The sequence below is a fragment of the Lytechinus pictus genome, chromosome 16, assembly GCF_037042905.1.
Source record: "Lytechinus pictus isolate F3 Inbred chromosome 16, Lp3.0, whole genome shotgun sequence".
NCBI lineage: Eukaryota > Metazoa > Echinodermata > Echinoidea > Temnopleuroida > Toxopneustidae > Lytechinus > Lytechinus pictus.
The window spans coordinates 12,237,799-12,258,073 of NC_087260.1; the positions used below are offsets into that span (position 1 = coordinate 12,237,799).

The 20,275-nt window shown below is 36.8% G+C and overlaps 1 protein-coding gene across 1 annotated transcript in view; it reads left to right on the plus strand.

Annotated features, from left to right (window-relative positions):
* Nucleotides 1-195: 195 nt before the first annotated feature.
* LOC135157100 (uncharacterized) overlaps nucleotides 196-20,275 on the plus strand; it is a 32,286-nt gene continuing 12,206 nt past the window's right edge. Inside the window, exons 1-15 of the mRNA XM_064111609.1 lie at nucleotides 196-328; nucleotides 1,035-1,222; nucleotides 1,614-1,806; nucleotides 2,384-2,794; nucleotides 3,313-3,525; nucleotides 3,978-4,062; nucleotides 5,032-5,195; nucleotides 5,845-5,883; nucleotides 6,456-6,581; nucleotides 7,231-7,338; nucleotides 12,796-12,912; nucleotides 13,633-13,752; nucleotides 14,881-15,033; nucleotides 15,589-15,705; nucleotides 18,175-18,294. Of these exons, the coding sequence (XP_063967679.1) occupies nucleotides 1,184-1,222; nucleotides 1,614-1,806; nucleotides 2,384-2,794; nucleotides 3,313-3,525; nucleotides 3,978-4,062; nucleotides 5,032-5,195; nucleotides 5,845-5,883; nucleotides 6,456-6,581; nucleotides 7,231-7,338; nucleotides 12,796-12,912; nucleotides 13,633-13,752; nucleotides 14,881-15,033; nucleotides 15,589-15,705; nucleotides 18,175-18,294 (2,005 nt within the window). The 5' untranslated portion in view covers nucleotides 196-328; nucleotides 1,035-1,183. The remainder of the gene's footprint in view (nucleotides 329-1,034; nucleotides 1,223-1,613; nucleotides 1,807-2,383; nucleotides 2,795-3,312; nucleotides 3,526-3,977; nucleotides 4,063-5,031; nucleotides 5,196-5,844; nucleotides 5,884-6,455; nucleotides 6,582-7,230; nucleotides 7,339-12,795; nucleotides 12,913-13,632; nucleotides 13,753-14,880; nucleotides 15,034-15,588; nucleotides 15,706-18,174; nucleotides 18,295-20,275) is intronic.

Genomic DNA, 20,275 nt, shown 5'->3' on the forward strand with positions numbered 1-20,275 from the left:
AAAACCCCGAACATTCCAAAGATATTAATCACAAATTTTAACATTCATTTTACAAAATACTACATTTGTAATCCCTAATGTTCCTTAAGCCTAATAAGAAAGGAAATGTCTTCTCCCTCCAATTCATTAGATTTTTTTAACATTTAAAACAAAACGTCCACTCAATATCTCACCTTTTTTTTACCCTAGGATATTTCGGACTGTTTTTCTTCAGCCTGTAAAGTCTCGACAAGATGGACTGAAAGTGCCGACCAATATAAGATCATCCCAACGAGATGGGAAGGGGAAATATGCTTTCGATTTGAACTTCTCGGATGTACTAGCGTAGGTAAGCTTGTTACCTGGGACCCGTTACATAAGGAGTAATAACGGTTTCAAAAATGCAATTTGTATTTTTATTGCTCGAAATTAATTCTGAAATAGAAAAAAACATCTTGAAATTCTTTCCCATTGGTACAGCTACTGTGGTAAAAGGGGCTCCGCAGCCCCGTCCGCAGCCAATCAAGACCGGTTTTTCTACGGTATATGGAAGTCGTTATGGCAAAGTTGCAATGGCTGTAACTCTTTATAAAAACGGACCAATGAATTAAGTGTTCTTTTCATCACCTAATTAGGAGGGTAATATTTTTGTCAGGGGTTGTATGATAAGATTTAATGAATGAAAGATTTGATTTATCAATGGCTATGTACCAGGTGATTTATTCATTTTATTATATTTAATGCTTACATAGTTATCCTGGTTATCGTTCCATTATTAATGGAAATAATACTATCCAGAAGTTTCCTAGTTTACCTCGATATACTTACCATGTTCACTTTGCAATCTTTCCCCTTGATTGATTTATAGGGATATATGTGCTTTGTCATGAAGGGCGATTGACAATATATTTTCTATGTTCTTGAATCCTTCGTGTGTCGTGGAAGTGAAAGCCTCCTATTCTGTATTTACGTACGTGTAATTTATTTCTTATTCTATATTCCTATTTTAATCGGACACGAAACAACATTTCGTATCAATTGATTAATATTTGCAGACTGTTCCACCTCGTATTGTAATCTTGGTAATCATGGCAAAGGGAGCTGTTCGTCGGGTTCCCTCTCGAAGAGTGCTCAGGAATTCACTGGAAATCTCTCCATATCACTTCCTCCTCGCGCACAGTGCCAGGCCAATATCACCGCACCAATGGATGCCTATGTCTCTTTCATCTTTGATGGCTTTGACGTAAGTACCAATCGAATGAATTATGCCATGCATGCATTTGGTATAAGGCGGGAAAATGAATCCATAAACGAGTTCACATCATGGACTTGTTGCGCTGTTCAGGATGCAAATGAAAGTGATAGAGTACTCCAGAGTGCCCCCTGCCTCCTAACATAGTTTGACGACCCCAGCCTTTCAAGAATGTTTGGACTGTTGGTTTTTGAAACGTTGATAATGACTTTTTATGACTTGTTTTAGTTTTAGTTGTCAGACGAGATTTTCCAGTTCCGGCACTGCTGCAAAGTTTAGAAAAACTATAATACATGTATGGACAGTATATCAACAAACCAAATAAATTTTAATTGATTTTTTTTAATAACAAGTTAATTGTGATTATTTATGGTATCTCTAGAACGTGAAAGATATCAATAAAATCTCAGACGGGGTTCTGATATTACATGACCCGGAAACACAATCAAAGACAAACTTTGACCTCGCCCAGGTTCCTCCGGTTGACATTTCCACCTCGTCTCATCTCAACCTGAAAATTCTATCAGGTCTCTTGACCGCTACATCAGATGTCATTGCTTCTTTTGGGTATGTAGGTAAGTTTGTAATGCTACGGATATTTTTTTCACTCTAATCAATTGTTGCCATATATAAGTCAAAAATAAACATTCCAAAGGCGCGGAATCATCAAAACAAATGAAGTCTGTGTGAAACTGTCAAACAGAGAGTCGTTAAGTTCTGGGGAGCGTTTCATCAACATTTATGTCTGATAAATTGTCAGATCTGACATCTTTCCTAGATTTTGTTTGGCTGAGAGGCACTTTTACTATGGTAACTGTCGGATAAAGCAGGAATTGTCGGATGGAACGTCCGACAATTCCTTTCATGAAACGCTTCCCTGAAGTGCTCCAGATTGTTAAAGTTAGTTTTGCAAAGAGATCATAGGCGAGAGTTTTATAGTCTAGACGAGATGCAGTATGCCCCTTAAAATTAGTTATAAGCGAAAACTATTGGATTATTTCAAGATTACTTTTGGGGCAAAATAATTTGGACATAATAATGATGGCATACATCAATTTGAATATGGAAAGTCATTAAAAGGTGTGGTCTCTTTTTTAGACGATCAGGGTCGTCAGAACTCACTCCCTTGGTCCTATGCTCTTTATCTTGCAGATAAACCAGGCTGCAAGGGAAAAGAAACTGACACTGTCCACTCATGCACAGAGAGCACTGGTCTTTTCTTCTCACCAAACTACTTCGACCTGTACCCTCCAAACCTCGACCGTTCCTGGGAGATCAGTACTCGGCCTTGGTCTCAAATCATCCTCCGTTTTATCGAATTCGTCGTCGCTTCCCTCGATGAGCGGTGCCAAGAGGATTTTGTGGTTGTCACTGACGTATCGAATTCGGCAATCATCGGGCGCTTCTGCAGTCAGGCACCTCCGTCGGGCGACTACATGTCTTCTTTAAACAGGATGCGTCTTTCTTTTCACTCTGATGGCATTGAAGGTGGCGCGGGATTCTTGGCAGAATATGATACAGGGCATCTGATACCTGATGTGTTCTCGGCATCTAATTTTACCAGTAAGTACTAAATGCATTCATGGTATGAAATGTAGGTATACGTTATGTGTTAATTGTCTTAATGAAACAAATGTAATGTAACCACAGTTAAAGACTTACAAACTTTATGAATAGATGTGTCATCCTAAAAAAGGAAAACAATGTGTTTTCAGCAAAAGTCTTTTAACAAGTTCTTCAATCTTTCTTTGGAAAAAAAGTTGTGTATCCTTAACACATCAAATAGTGTTCGTCCATAGACGAGAGAGTCCAATAAAAGTTACAGGTGTGTATTTATTTATGGCTGACAACATTGCTCTACTTATATTGTGCATGTTGTAGGATTTCAGAAAACATTTCAACCAAACGTTCCGACACAATATCTGGACCAATTATAGCCGAGGCAAACTAAAGCATGCTTGTGTAAGACTAGCCTAGATTTCGGCGTAACATCGTCTACTAGGTACCAGTGACAATTACAAGGTAATGTTAACATGACGTGGTTGATATTGAGTTCTCATTTTTTACGATTATAATATCAGATGAAACTTGTCAGACGGGTTGGGACTACTTCCGGCGATCCTGCTATAAGCTCTTTGTCAGCTCTGTCGTCATAACATGGAACGAGGCAGAGGCAGAATGTGAAACCATAGAGGACGCACACTTGATCAGTATTCACGATAAGGATGAGATGACGATGCTGCACTATATGATCTCAACTCAATGGCAGACTGTAGATACAAAGACGTACATAGGCAAGTTTGATTATTTCTGAAAAATACCAATCTGGGCTAACAGTCCACGTTTCCACAGAACGTGTTAGTCAATTTTGTTGTGACCTTGAATTATATCAAGTTTTCTGTTTCGTAAAAAGTGACCATTACAGTAACTTCCATTTTGGCGACTACCATTGTTATGGGGCCCAGACATGCCAGTAGTAATTCAAGAATAAGGTTTCCATGTTTCTCACTTTTATCTCACAATACCTAGGGATTTCGCAAGTTATTTTTAGTTCTCTAAACCATTTCTGCTTATACTAAACAATAGCCCTCAAAAGGGTATCATTATACATATTGGATATCTTACTGGTTTGAATTGGTACGAAAAGAGTTATGCTGTGCCATACGATAGACTAATAATAAACACACATTTTAACCAACAGTCTTGCTTATAATCACACTTTCTTCTGTATTAATCTTTGACACAGGCCTCGGACATAGGGACCAAAGAGGAGTATTCAAATGGACTGATGAAACACCCATGTCTTATACTAATTGGTATATTCCCCAATAGTAAGTTCTTATCATAAATTGAACGCTCATGAAGTAAAATAATTACCAGATATAAGCACTGTTTCATTATTTGGACCATTATTGTACACACATGCACGCACACACGCGGTATAGTGCAAAAACACCAACACACCTATACATATACGCAATAAACAAATAAATATCTATTTACCAAAGAAATTGATTTTTTTTTCATTCGGCAGTAAATGTCATTATGTTTAAATTTCACATAGTTTTAATGCTGACATTTATTATAACTTATTTGTTTCAATACGGTTAAAAAAACAGCCGACATGGCTGTTTTTCAGCAAGTCCTTATTAAAAAGATTCACAATAATATATAAAAACAATAAAACATATTTATACCTTTATGAATAATGATAATATTTCATTACACGCAAACATATACATATATCCACACACACACACATTGCCTCCCACGCAATATACACACACATAAAATACAGCGTATCAATGTGCTTAAAACACCATGCATGGAAAATACGTTTGATATGCCTCTGATAAGTGAAGACAGATTTAATTAGATTTAAGTACTTAAGTACTTATGTATCATGTGTGAGGGTGTGGGTGAGTGGGTGGATGTGGTTGTGAGCGTATTTTTATTGTGATGTAACATGTTCAAGCACGTGATCTTGTCACGTTTTTCATATTTTAGGGGACCGTTTAGCAAGATTTTTAACTTCCATTTTAGTCTCCAATTTCATCATCAGATTACATCTTAATTGTTTCATGTTACTTTGTAAAAATACTTGAATTGAACTGAACTTAAACTGAACATGCGATCCAAAAGTTAATCACGCGGTTAGACATAGTTTGCTCTAGTAATCAGTCAAGAGTCAAGACAAAGGTTTCCTCACCTTTCTGTGTTGTCTTTCGCCGAGTTGAGTGGAAGAAATACACAATTTGTAGACAAATTACCCAATCTTATGACATTTTTACTATATGAAGCAATGGAGAAGGAGAAAAACAACCAGACGGCGGAATGTTAGAAGCATGTACAATGCTAGTCTTTGATCCAGCCACATCGACGGATCTTTCGACAGATCTTTGGCATGATGTTGCCTGTGCTTCTCCTGAAACGAGGCAGTTTGTTTGCAAAACCCAAGCTACAGGTAGGTTTTGCTTTTTGTTGGTTAAGCAATATGAAATTAAATACCATGTCGCCGTATCGATTATAACAATGTATTAGTTATAACAAACTCTTTGTGTAATTATTATCCTTTTCATATTGGAAAGGATGCACAAGATGAAAATATTTCATATATTTATGTATATTGGTAATAACATTGTTTTGTGAGAAGTGATATTTGTTTGATAAAGTCAATGGCGACAATAGTCAAATTTGACTAATCGCCACTCAAACCAACACAACAAGAAGATTATTCTTTTCAGTTATTACTTAACTTCAAGTATTGCTCAAGCGGTGATAATTTGTTACCATATTGATACTTTTCATATGAATTAGAAAAACACAGTTATATTTTCAGGAAGATCCCACATAGCTGTAGGCATATTTTTATTTGTTTTATCGAATTTCCATGTATGTTTTTAAAAATTGGCAATCTGAATAAAAAAAAAAAAACTTAGTCATCGAAATAAAAGATTGAATGCATAAAACGCATGCGGCGCTGCATGGGGGCAGGAATGATAGCTCCTATGTTTTTTTCTTTGAATAATATTCCACTTCTAACTTCATACTCCATACTCAACACTTGCTTCTCAATTCAATTCATCCATTTCTGTTTGTATTCATTTCTAAAGGTTCGCAGTGGAATTTAACAGTTCATATCTACAAGCCAGGTAAACTGATGTTTTGAGCACGATAATATCTAAATTACGTTGTATTATCGTCTATAATAGATCATATCGGAAAAGGAATTGTGCGTTTGTATAAAATTTGACTAGAAATGTTGAATTTTTGCATTATTGGTTAAAGCATCTTTCGGATAAAGTTATGAAACGCAATTTGGACAGAATTCATCTTAAAAAGTAGCACATTTTGAAAAAGACGGGTTTTTTCAATAAAAACACCAAATTCAATGGTTTTAGTCGTGTCATTATTTTCGTTGATCGTAGAAGAAAATGGTGTAAAATTTACCATTTCACTTTGTATGGGACACCCGATCAACCCTTTAGTTTATCCTGAACATGTGATATCCCTTGTGATATACATCTTCTTATACTTCTCTGTTGATATTGTTATTGAGGTTTATGTTTCTTTTTTCCCCTCTGTCTTATAATACCCATTTATTTTCATAAGCAATTACATGATACATTTCTAGATCCAAATATCTACATTTTTCTACCACCCTACGGTATCTAAAACACTCAAGAAATATTTAAAATGTTCATTACATCTTTCTGATACTCAGATTCTATTGGACAATGCGATCCCGGACTATTCCATTGTAGCTCAGGGGAGTGCATACGTGACGTCTTTATATGTGATGGTGCCAAAGATTGCAAAGACTTCAGCGACGAAAATGACTGCTTTGCAGGTATGACTGGTTTGGTCATTTCAATCATTTTATCAAATCAGATTAAAAAACATATCAAGATCTTGAAACGGTTGCAGAAAAACTGATGGACAATGTAACCTCTGATGGTTTCAGTTACGTGGTCCGAGGTATTTGCTGATGCCGCACAAACAAAGTAGTGAAATAATGCAGAATTGATAGAGGGTAAAAACATTGGCGAGTGAGCAAAAAAGATATAGACATTAAGAAAATAAATTATGTAATATATTTTTTTCATAGATTTGATTTAAATTGCTCTCTTGATGAGAGTGAACTTGTAATCTAGCAACAATAAATGACCAAAAGCGGTCGGATCCTAATGCAAATTCAATGAAAACTATATTATAATAGACACTCAAAATAGATTAGTTAATAAATTATGCATTTTCTTTTATCTATTTCACATTAGTTGTGATAAAAAAACACGAAAATTACAATTATTTATTCGTATATTTAAAAAACGTGTTTGGCGGATAAAGTCATATTTTACACACTACCTAAAAACGAGATGAAATCAGGATATTGATGACGGTAACAGCGAATGGCTGAAATATAAAGTTCTTGGACAACTGTTCAGAATTGAATATTAATGTTATTATTTCGCATATTTCTTCCATTCGTCTATAACCAGGTTGCGATGAAAACCAATATGAATGTAACGATGAGTCATGTATATCGATTTCGTTTGTCTGTGACACCATTTCTGATTGTAAGGATAATTCGGATGAAATTAATTGCGGTAAGTACACTTCTACTTTTACAGTCAAAGGAGATGAAAATTGAAATCGTCACTTTTATTGTCATCATAATTGTGAGAATTGATTGTCAATATTTTGTGATACCATTAACCATTCTACCATTAACATAAAGACATTAAAAACTTGTCACTTCTCTCTGTTTAAGTTACTTCTTTATGTTTGTTAAAGTAAAAGCAAACTGTACTTCTAACGGATATATATATTGGCAAAAAGAAGCTGCTGAAAACTGCTTATCTAATAAAAGAGAGCCAAAGGAGTAAATTAGAAAGTCAAAAGGGGCCTAAGCTTTTGATCCTAGCAGAATCTTCGTCGGAGGCAAAATGACAAACATATAAAGTGGAACAACCATAATATAGACCACAGACAAGCTACAGCAACACTAGAAACAAGGAGACAAAAGGGGCATTAGTGAGTAGAGAAGACCAATCAGGTTGGTGAAGGGGATGAAAGAAAAGGAGTAGGCAGACACAAAGGGAAGTTAGCGTAAGTAAGGCCAATGAAAGACCTCAAGCCAAGAGGGATTAAGATAATGAGGCAGGCAACATCAAACAGGATCTGGAACAAAACAGTGATAGAGGGTATGAGGAAGAGATGAATAACAAGATAATTAGTGAGAGGTGGGTCAAACAGGTTACAAAGAAAGGCATAATAAACTGGTCCATAAGAGTGGGGAAAAAGGAAAAGAATGGGGAACAACTGATAATGTGCAAAAGACATGTAAGTATATATGATAAAGCATTAAACAAACTAAGAGAAGGTAAGTGTAAATATGTATCTATAAATAATATGTATATCATTATATCCAAAAAAGAAATGTATATGAAAAAATATATAAATATACATATGGTGTAACTGATATTGTAATCCGCTAGGTGTGAGGGGGAAAAAACATAAGACTATATAGTAGGAAAAAAAAAGTCTGTATATGTGAAAAAGAGGAAGCAAATTGCCCAAAAAGGTAAAAGCAAATATAGAAGCTGAGGTTGTATGAGAGAGGGGGTGTATTATGAAGAAACCATAGTATACATGTAAATAAGCAAAATGATAATTTGGTAAATGTAAAAGAGGTGAGTGGAGAAAAAAAATTATATAATATAAAATATATAATAATTATTATATTGCCTGAATAAGGAAGGAAAAATTGGAGCTGAGCTTGTATGAGATTTGGGAGGAAAGTACAGGAAGAAACTATAATGTAACTATTCAAAAGAGCTTAGGGGAAAAATTATATGTATATATAAATTAAAAGTGGATAGGAAAGAATAATCAGTCGTTCCCCTCTTAGATGTTCAGGCCATGAGGTTGGGTGGTGGGAAGTCGTCTCATCCAGAACTTCTCTCTGCTAGTACGGACTGAGTCAGGACGGGTACCTAAAGATTCGATGCACTGTAGCATCATGTCAGTGATGGAGTGGTTGGGGAGGTTAAAATGGCGGCCAACTGGAGTGTCCAGCTTTGCTGTGTTGACGGTGGATCTGTGCCCGTAAAATCGTTTCTTGAGTGTGGTCTTGGTTTCCCCTATGTATTGTACCCTACAAACTCTGCAAGTGATGAGATATACAACATTAGTGGTAGTGCATGTGATGTTGCCCTTGATTTGGTGAGACAGGCTGGTAGAGTTGCTGGTGAAAGTGTCGCCCTCGTGAATGTGTATTTCACATATGATGCACCTGTTGCTGGTGCATTTGAAGGTGCCATGCTGTATGGGAGAAGAATGGTTAGTGAGGAAGGGCACTTCAGCACGAACAATGAGGTCCCTGAGATTCGGTGGGCGTCGGTATGCTAGAAGGGGAGTATCGGGAACGGCCTGTTGGAGACGATCAGAAGTGTTTTAAATGTGGTGGTTATCACACAGGATTTTGCGGAGAGGGGGTAGATTGGGATGGAAGGTGGTCACAAGCAGTATTCTGTCGGTAGTCTCCTTGTCACTTTTTTGTTTGAGAACTTCAGATCTGGGGAGAGAACGAACTTTGTTAATTGCCAGTTGGACTGCCCTGGCCCCGTGGCCCCTGGCACAGAGATGTTTCTGCAAATTCCTGGCATGGAAGGAAAAATCAGGGTCCTCGGAGCAGATACGGCGAAGTCTGAGGGCTTGACTGTAAGCGATGCCGGTTTTGCAGTGACGGGGGTGGCAGCTGGATGAGTGGAGGTACTGGTGGGTATCTGAGGGTTTAGTGTATAGGGTAGTGGTGATACCGTTAGGCTTTTTCTGGACTGTGACATCAAGGAAGTGGGTTTCCTGTTGGGAGAAATCAGAAGTGAATATGATGGTCCTGTGGAAGGAATTGATGTGGTCAATGAATGTATGGAGGCTATCTTCCTCCCTGGTCCAGATGAAGAAAATATCGTCTATGTAACGCCACCAAATCCATGGGCGACAGGGGGCTGAATCTAACATCTGCTGTTCCAGCTTGGTCATGAAGAGACAGGCGAATGAAGGAGCCATCCGGGTGCCCATTGCTGTACCGAATATCTGTAGGTAGCGCTTGCCCATGAATGTGAAGTTTTTTTTTGTTAGTACATGAGACATCAGAGATTTGATATCGGATATGGGGGGACTGGAATAGCCACTGGCGGCCAAGGCTTCACGTGATGCATGGATACCTTCGTCGTGGGGAATGCTGGTGTACAGTGAAGAAACATCGAAAGTGCCGATGATCGCAGTCTCGGGTATCTGGTCCTTGATGTCATTTAGTTTCCTGAGAAAGTCTGGAGTGTCGTGGATGTAAGAGGGTGCACGTGAGACAAGGAGTTTAATGTGGTAATCAACAAAAAGGGAGATGTTCTCTGTTGGGGAACCATTTCCTGAGAGGATGGGTCGACCGGGGTTGCCAGGTTTGTGGATCTTGGGGCGGAGATAGAAGCGGGCAGATTTAGCATTAGTAGGGGAAAGAAATTTGTGGGCCTTCTCGGAGAGATGCTTGTGTTCTTTCATGTCATTCAGTGTCGATTGGATCTGTAGGGAGAAATTACAAGTAGGGTCAGAATCGAGGAGTGCATAGTGAGATCTATTATTGAGATGTTTCATGGCTTCATCGATGTACCGCTGGCGGTCCATAACGACGACGGCTGATCCTTTGTCTGCACGCTTGATGATGATGTCGGACCTGTTTTTGAGTGATGAGAGAGCCTGGCGTTCTACTCGAGGAAGGTTGTCATGTGCTCTGGTTTCGAGGGTATCTGTGGAGCAAACTTGGGATGAGACAGCTTGAATGTAAGTTTCAAGGGAAGGAACTCTATTCTTGGGTGGAGTCCATGTGCTTTTCCGGTAGAAGGGCTCGGGATCAGAAGGGGGTTCATCTAAAAAGAACTCTTTGAGACGTATCCTGCGATAGAATGTAGAGAGGTCTTGGCTGAGAGCTATCTGTTCAACTTCTGGTGGCGTTGGGCAAAACTTGAGACCTTTAGAGAGAAGAGAGGTTTCTGCTTGGGAGAGAGGGGAGGATGAGAGATTAACAACCAAATGGGGGGATGCATCATTGTCGTTGGTATGTCGTCTAAGTCTGTTCGACCGTTTTCGCTTCTTTGTGAGGTTGCCTATTTTCTTGTTCCTGCGTTCAGTGAGGAGAGACCTGTGTTTAGAGAGATCAGATTCAATTTCATCATACTGAAGCCACTGGGTTTCGGTACAGCAAGAACGTAGTACGTCTTCCAGGCTACTGGTGTCAGCTGAAAAAGAATCAAGAGAAGCAATACACTGTTCAGAGAGGATGTTAATTAGTCGAACTGAAGCTCCATGTAAGGTCTGGTTCCATCGTTTGCGAAGTTCAGGTGTGAGCGTACCGAGACCAGGAGTGCAATGAAGTTGGAGGCCTGTGGGTATAATGCGATTGAGGGAATAAATCTATAATTGTCTTGGTGAAAAGAGGTCTTGAGGGCCCTCAGCTTGATCTTCCTGAGCTGGTGAAAAAAAGATAGATGGTTAGTCATGGTATAAAAGAGACCTAGAATAAAAAAAGTGTAAACCAAAGAAAATGGATATTCATAACAAATCAAAATATAAAGAATGAGAAAAGTCAAGTAGATTTGAACTGGACCTAAAACAGAATGATAATAAGAATACACAGAGTTAATTAGATCAAGCTGAAAGAGACCTAGAATAAAAAAAGTGTAAAACAAAGAAAAGAAAGAAAGAAAAGAAAATGGATATTCAAAACAAATCAAAATATAAAGAATGAGAAAAGTCAAGTAGATTTGAACTGGACCTAAAACAGAATGATAATAAGAATACACAAAGTCAATTAAATCAAGCTGAAAGAGACCTAGAATTAAAAAAAAGGTGTAAAACAAAGAAAATTGATATTATTATTTGATTTATGTTTAATCATATATCACAGTTGTGTAGACGTTGCAAGGGAACTTTTGTTTCATTGACGAACGACGGATTCAAGAACATAGAAAATGTATTATCAAATTGCCTTCATGACAAAGCACAACCAAGAGGTCTTTGTCGAACATTGGTAAATTAATACAGCAGTTTCGTCCTAGACTCTGGACTAATGATAATATCTGCAATTTTCCGTCAGCTACGAAACTTAGGACAAAGCTGCTGTTCCTGTTCGATGAAGGCCTCCCAGCTGTCTTTGTCATTTGACGCGCATCATCAATATGTTCTTAAATCCGTTGCAGTTGCAAAAACTTCCCATTTTTATGGTAACTTTACCGTCCAATCTTATAAAAGGGGGTTCTTAGAGGGTTCTACACTCTTGTCTTGTATTGGAAAGCTTCACATGTTCCCTAAAACAGCGCATCTCAACCAATGGACCGCGAAGCTGTATCAGGTGGGTCGCAACAAGCTCCAGAAGGAGAAAAAATAGGGGAAAACTATAGTATATTTCACAGAATTGTCCGAACATGTTATGCTCGATCGGTCTACGTGGGTCAAACAAATCAAACTTTGATGAGAACCTCAGGTGTGTGCATATTGTGTATGTAGTTAATTGTCGCCCATTTACCGGTCATTTGCGAATGCATATTAGTTCTCAATCTGTTTGTTTCGAATGTGCTTCACATTTTTTGTTCAAATTTCACGAAACATTTTTTCAACAAAATGGACGTTTTCTTCAAATTTTGGTAGGTGGGCCTCGACAAAAATCTGAGAGTCAAAGTGGCCCTCGATTGAAAAAAAAAAGGTTGAGAAGCGCTGGCTGCCCTAAAAGGGTCTCAATGACTTTAAATAGCCACTTTTGACCGTTTTCATGTTCTTTATAAGACCATTTAAATTTCTTGAACACATTAAGAACCTTTTTGACAACCCGTTTGCTCGAGAGTTCCAAATACGCGACAAAAACGTTCAAATTAACACCTTTTTTTATAAGAGTGTACCACATTGTCAACCTTCATGTAACGGAGCACTGAAATAAAAGCTAAATAAAACTGGATAAAGGAATTATTTCATTGCTAACGCGATAGGTTAATGTTGATTCGTACCTTATCCAGTGTATCCGCGGTGTTCGGAGTCGGAGTTTACATGTGACAGCGGTCAATGCATAGACTCTCTCCAGAGATGTGATTTTATTCCTCATTGCTACGACTCTTCGGATGAGGTTGAATGTGGTAAGTAACTTTGAGAAACATGTTTTAAGTAGATTAACAGGGGGCCGTTTCATGAAGCTGTTCGTAAGTTAAGAGCAACTTTAAGAACGACTGGTGAACCAACGCGCTAAACCATCGCCAATTCAATATACCATTTCCCACAAGAAAAGATCACCAGTCGTTCTTAAAGTCGTTCTTAACTTACGAACGGCTCTATGAAACACCCACCTGGTTCGATTTCCTTGTCCTATCCAGAAAGTAAACTTGACTTTAACTATGAAAAGCAAGGAGCGCCATTATCTGTTATCAAGAGGGGGAATACTAGTGTTTATTTAGAAGAAAAATAAGCATTGAAGGCGATCGAAATAAAATATTTCATTTAAGTGTTTATTCCATAGATTTTCTTCTATAAACTGAAAACCCCCAAATAATTGTATTTCTCATTTCCAGTCTTATATACAATAGGCCTACCACTTTCTAAAATATTTATCATGCCTGTCCCCCCACAATTTTTAAAACAGAGAGATCTCATTTTCTTTCTCTATGTGTGTGTGTGTGGGTGTGTGCGTGTGTTGTCGCTGTTTCTGTATATTTTAATGCTCCTCGTAGCTATTTGTATTTCCATGTACTTACCAAATAGTTAACTTATAAGGCATTTTTCTTGTCGTTTTTTAAACAATTTTGTTCATTGTTCCTTTTAGAAAACTTGACCAATTTGTGATTATTATTATTTGGCAATAGTTCTGGAGCTATCATCGTCAGCATTCCAATGTTTTGATGGGTCTTTGTTTCCAAGCAAAGTTAACTGTGATGGAATGGTCGATTGCATCGGCAAAACAATAGAGGATGAAGATCGATGTGGTAAGATGGCGCAGATCAGAATTTGGCTAATTATTCGAATATTTTTATGAAGGCAGCTTTGAATCAATTTCCTGCAAAATTGATTTCCAACAGATTTCCCGAAATAAAACAAAATTGTAAATTCTATCTTTCTGCAAGGATAGCTATGATTTCAATATATATAAATATATATATATAAATGTGTAAAGTTATACATGTACAACAACTTTGGCAACTCTTTTATTTAAATATTGTAAAGAAATGGATGAAGAGAACAATGGTAGGCGTAGCTTAAATCAAGGTTCCCCAGAGCTATCTACCCTTTGGAAAAATTGGTGATGCCGAAAAATGTCTCTGCCGGGAATCGAACCCGGGCCCCCAGCTTTGAACGCTGGTGCCTTAACCACTAGACCACAGAGACGGGTTAGTGGCTAGGGCGACCCCGATCCGATTGACCGTCAGATAGACAGATTTTCGACACTATACCAATTATAATTTCCTTTGTCGGGTGAAGGTGGGTTTCGAACAAAGACAAGCCGCCATGCTTCAGCTGGATCAAAGCTATTGCTTTGATACAGTACACGTATGGGAGAACGTATACAAATGTGTAAAGTTATACATGTACAACAGCTTTGGCTACTCTTTTATTTAAATATTGTAAAGAAATGGATGAAGAGAACAATGGTAGGCGTAGCTTAAATCAAGGTTCCCCAGAGCTATCTACCCTTTGGAAAAATTGGTGATGCCGAAAAAATGTATCTGCCGGGAATCGAACCCGGGCCCCCAGCTTTGAACACCGTTGCCTTATATATATATATATATATATATATATATATATATATAATTGTTATTGTGTTCTTGTAATTCATTCCAAATAGTGTTCATTGAACTAATTTTGTCATCGCGATGATAGTAATATTCCATAAGGATTATAAGCCGCAGGATTTGGTTTGAAATATCTAGGATTACATTAACTGAGTCACAGAGAGAGATAGAGAACAAGAGATCATTGAGCAATACATCATGGCAATGCGTGATCAACTTATTCATGTTAATGAACAGGTTTCGAAGCTTTTGCACGCATTTTAGGTGAAAGATGTCGCTGAATATTCCGTATACTTTCCTCCTTATTCTTTTTATTAAATGTAGGTTACCTCAATCATGATTTTGCTTGTGACTATGAGACTGAACTTACTTGTGATAATGGCGCATGCGCACCACTGGCCTCTATCTGTATGTATGAACTCGATGAAGTTGGTTTCCTCAATAGCTGCCGTGACGTCACAAATTTGAAAGAATGTGGTAAGAAATTCGATTTTTCAGGAGGGGGGGGGGGGTGGCGGGGAGAGACTAAATGCGAAATTTGAGATTTTTTTACTCAGTATTTTGAGAATTCCTTGCAGCTTTTCCGGAAACTCTCCGTTTTCCATATTAACTTAATGTTAACATTGGTTTAATAATAAATGAATAATGAATACATGTTCATCGCTTTTTCGTGGATTCTTTAATTATAAGATTGTCTCAATCATCATTTATTTTTGCTCCTTTTCTATTCTTGTTTTATCGCTACTCTAGCAATAAAACAAAGCTGCGAATCCGTAGCTTCAAAGTAATAAATAACTAAATAAGGCAACATGTGTTTGAGAGCACGCGAATTTGTTCCATTAAAGATAATGCAAGTAACGTTAGGGAGAATGCTTTATAACATCTCAGCCTATTGTTCGAATTCCCCTTAGCAAATAATCCTTTCGCTCTAACAAAATGTCGTAACGGGTAAACCTATTCATATTAGTGGAATCAGTCCTATCGTCATGATCGTAAGAAAAAAATGTTTATGTATGTTTTTTTATATCCTAGAGAATCACACTTGTCCATCTTGGACAATGAAGTGTCCAGACTCTTACTGTATTCCTCTAAGATACCGATGTGATGGGAAGTTGGATTGCCCAACAGGGTCTGATGAACAAGATTGTGGTATGACCTTCTTAATTATTGTTGCCATTGTAAATTTCTATTATTATCATCATTACTTTTATCATTATTATTATTATTATGTTTGATTTCATAAAATTTATTTTGTTATAATAATAATGACAATAATGATATATTACTACCGTTATTATTATAATTATCATTATTATTATTATTATTATTATTACTAGCAGAGCCCATGGAAATTCCACGGGTTTTGGGGGTGTGATTAAGTTAAATAGAATTTGTTGTAGATCGACAGGTGTACATTCAAGATATGGAAAGAAATAAACATTTGAATTTTTAAAGAGAACATTTTAGAAGGGTGCGAAATTTATTATATTGTGCCAAAATTAATTGGCGAAAATCGCCCGGTGCGAAAGTGCATTTCAGTTGTGACAGAATGCCAAAATCTCATTTCACGTTCAATTTAAATTCTACACATGATTCAAATCCAAGTTTAAAAAGTATTTGGTTTTGGAGGATTTACATTAACCCTTTTATATGATTGATTAAAGGTAATAGTGAGAAAGTAAAATGTGATCAAGAGTTTAGGATTTTGGTTAATAAAAGAAATACAGATAAGAGAATTAAATGCTATTGAAGTTGGACGAATATGATATTTAGTTAAAGTTTAAAAAATATTGCCCCTCATTTTAACTATAAAAAGGAAAGTTTAAAAATAATTGGTTTTGGAGGATTTACATTAACCCTTTTTAGTTCAACGTATTTCATTGCATTAGCTGATATTCATTTTATCGCCCCCGCCTGTTATTTTTGTTATTTTTTTTTACTGTTTTTTATTTATATTGGTCCCAAAAAGTAAAGAAGGAAGAAAACATTTAAAAATACGCAAGTTTATTTTTTTTCATTTATTTTTTTTGTCCCCTTTATCACTAAAAAAAAGGATTAAAGAAAGAAAATAATAAGGAAGTATAATGGAAAGGAAGGACGAACGAAAAGAAAGAAGAAGTGAAAGGTAAAGAAAGGATAAATAAAAGGGAAAAAAGAACAAAGTGAAAGGAGTCAAAGGGAAAAAAATGTAAAATAAAAAGAAAAAGAAAAAGTATAAAAGCAATGGGGAAAAAACAAAGAAGCCGTAGTTGCGATATGGACTGAAGTTAGCGATCATAATGATGTGAACCTGCCGCGCGGACACACAGGCGGCTCGGCGCAAACTGTCCCATCCTTCGCGAGGCAGGTTCACATTATTATGATCGCTAACTTTAGTCCATTTCGCAACTACGGCGAAGGCGAAGTCCAACTGAGAATTCAAACGAAGGCTGAAATTGAGGTTATGGATTGATTAGACATTTGGGAATAAAATTATTATATTGTGCCAAAATTAATCGGCGAAAATCGCCCGGTGCAAAAGTGCATTTCAGTTGTGACAGAATGCCAAAATCTCATTTCATGTTCACTTTAAATTCTACACATGATTCAAATCAAAGATCTCGCCATGTTTTTTGTTTAGCGAGTGTCATACTGACACACAGTTTACTCTACGGAGCGGTAGATATATTCTTATACGTACCGCTCTCGTCAACTGTACATTTCTGTGTAAATTCACGGAAGTTGACTCCTTTATAAATGCACATTGAATAACTGATGCAGTCAATGCAATCTTACCTTACTTTTTACGTCTTCTTACTTCTTGCTTTGTACACGTTACTTCTTGTTAAGCACTGTTCACATCAGTAAACACGTACATGAAACTCCTCTTTTTCACGATCGAAAGAGCCAACAAATCTCCGGTTCTACCCACGCCAATACCGAAATCATATCACGTATACCCGGCCGCTGGCCGCGTGGCTGACCAATCAGAACGCGGCGTTCGGAGCGAGGCGACCCACGTGACGCGTCTGTCGTCTGTAATGGTTGAATGTCGGGATACAACACGCAAGTCTACGGCGATTTTTGGTGGAAGAATCGGACGACGCTTCGTCGTGCGATGTCGTGATGGGCTGCGAGTGCGGCGAGTCCGTGAAGAGTGAAAGGCCCGACACGCGGTGCGATTTTGAAGGCCGGGCGCGGCGGATCCTGGGAAGAGATACGGTTCAACCGATCACCCCCCCCCCCTTCGGGCTAATAGTAAAGTAAAGACTGCCATCCAGATCGCCAAGGAAGGAAATAGCAATATAGTTTAATCGCCTTCTTTTTGTTAAGCCTACCATATCTATTTTTCATCGGGTTATTTCAAATGGAACCAGAATTTCTTAGGGCAGGGGCCTCTATTTTTTCTATTATAACCCCCCCCCCCTTCACAAAATTTGTGACTTTCCCGTCGGTTTTTTTTCAGGGGGAGGGAAGGGCGTAGATAATCACTGCTGTCACACTCCATCCCTTGACGGGAGGGGGGGGGGCAGAAAATTACATATTTATTCCCTTTCTTCCTCCATGGATGCACCAATGCTCCTTCCTCCTAAGAATTTGAATATGCTTAGTTTTTAATATTGTCTTATTTCGCATTAGATACTTATGAATGTCCACCTGGTTCTTACCGTTGCCATGGTAGCACAGTTTGTATCAGTCCTGATCATGTATGTGATGACGTAATACACTGTCCTGGTCATGATGATGAAATATTCTGTGGTAAGTAGATAAAATATTTCATTTTTCATTCCTATATTTGAATTAACCTCACATAAGTACATACCAAAATTTATGTAGAGTATGTAGTGTTTAGGTTCAAGTTTTACCTTAATGACAAAATGGGATCATTGCAGTGCAACCATAGAGGAGAGGATTCGCTTAAAATTCGCTTCATATACTAATAGGCATAATAATCAATTCAATTCAATTCAATTCATTTATTAACCATATAAAAATATTTAAATACAATGTAAAATAACATAATACATGTATATAAATGCATAAATGTGACAAAACATACAAAAAATAAATATACAACAAATAAATATAATTTATACATTCATGTAAAAGAAAAATCAACATATGGTAAGAGGCAACCAAAAAGATTAAAATCTTGTTAGACAGTTGCCCCTTTACAGGTATTCAAATAATCATTAATAATCATAACGTAATCATTATATATTCATACATCAAACACAGAATCACCCACACCCAACACACATCCATGACCCATTGCACTCAAACAAAGGAGAGAGAGAGAGAAAGGGAGGAGGAGGGTACATGTATGTTTAGAAAAGGGAAAGGGAATCAAGATGAATAACCACTAATTAATTGTCTTTTAAGTAAAATTTTAAATGAGGAGGCAGTTGAACAAGAACGAATTATAGGATCTACCTTGTTATAAATTCTAGGTCCTGCATGTTTAAAAGAATTATGAATTTGATTATTAGAGGTCAGTGGAAGATGAAAATGAGAAGCTGAACGAGTATTATACTGGTGAAAATCATTATTATAATTGAAAAAATTCATTATGTTTACAGGTGCCATTTCCTGTTTAATATAATACATAAAAACTGCAACTTTAAATTCATAAATATGATAAATATTTAGTGTTTTTAATTCAAAGAAGAGGGGGGCAGATGATGCATAATAGGAAGATTTAGTACAGATACGTAAGGCTTTTTTCTGCAATTTATGAAAGGGTTCTAATTGATTTTTTCCTATGTTTCCCCAAGTAATATTACAATAATAGACAAAAGGAAGTACAAGTGAGTTGTACAACATAGATAATTGTTTTTCGGGTAAAATATAACGTAATTTACTGATGATACCAACATTCTTGGAAATCTTATTAAGTAAATTCATGCGATGGTCTCGAAAAGAAAGTTGATCATCCAGTAAAACTCCAAGGAATTTTACTGACTTTGAAACGTTCAAATATAAATTATTCATTTTTACTTTGACTTTGTGGTGAGGAGACTTAATATTTGATTTGGAGAAATACAAAATACATGTTTTATCATAATTGATTGCCAACTTATTGGAATCAAACCAGTCGATAAGTTTGCGGAGTTCTTCACTTGTCTTACCATGCTTACGCTGGAGTATATCAAAATCTTGGTGTGAAGAGACAATGTTGGTATCATCAGCAAACAAAATGAAATGGAAAAATGATGAAACATTACATATATCATTGACATATAACATAAAAAGCAGGGGGCCGAAGACGGACCCCTGCGGAATTCCGCATTCCACATTTGAAAAAGATGAGTTATTATTATTAAAGGTTGTGTATTGTTTCCTATTCAATAAATAACTATGAAACCACTGAAGGGCTACACCACGAATTCCAAAGTATGGCAATTTATATAAAATAATGTTATGGTCAATCAAGTCAAATGCTTTTGACAAATCAAGAAAGATACCGAATGAATATAAATTATTATGAATATTAGGTAATAGGATATCATGCAATTCAATCAAAGCATGTTCACAAGAATGATTAGACCTGAAACCATATTGAGCATTGGTTAATAAATAATTCTTACATATATGATTAATTATACGATTGTACATAATTTTTTCTAGTATTTTTTAAAAACAGGGCAATAAGGTAATTGGTCTATAATTAGAGAAAAGGTGCTTGTCACCTTTCTAGTATATTGGGACTATTTTACAAATTTTCATATTATTTGGCACA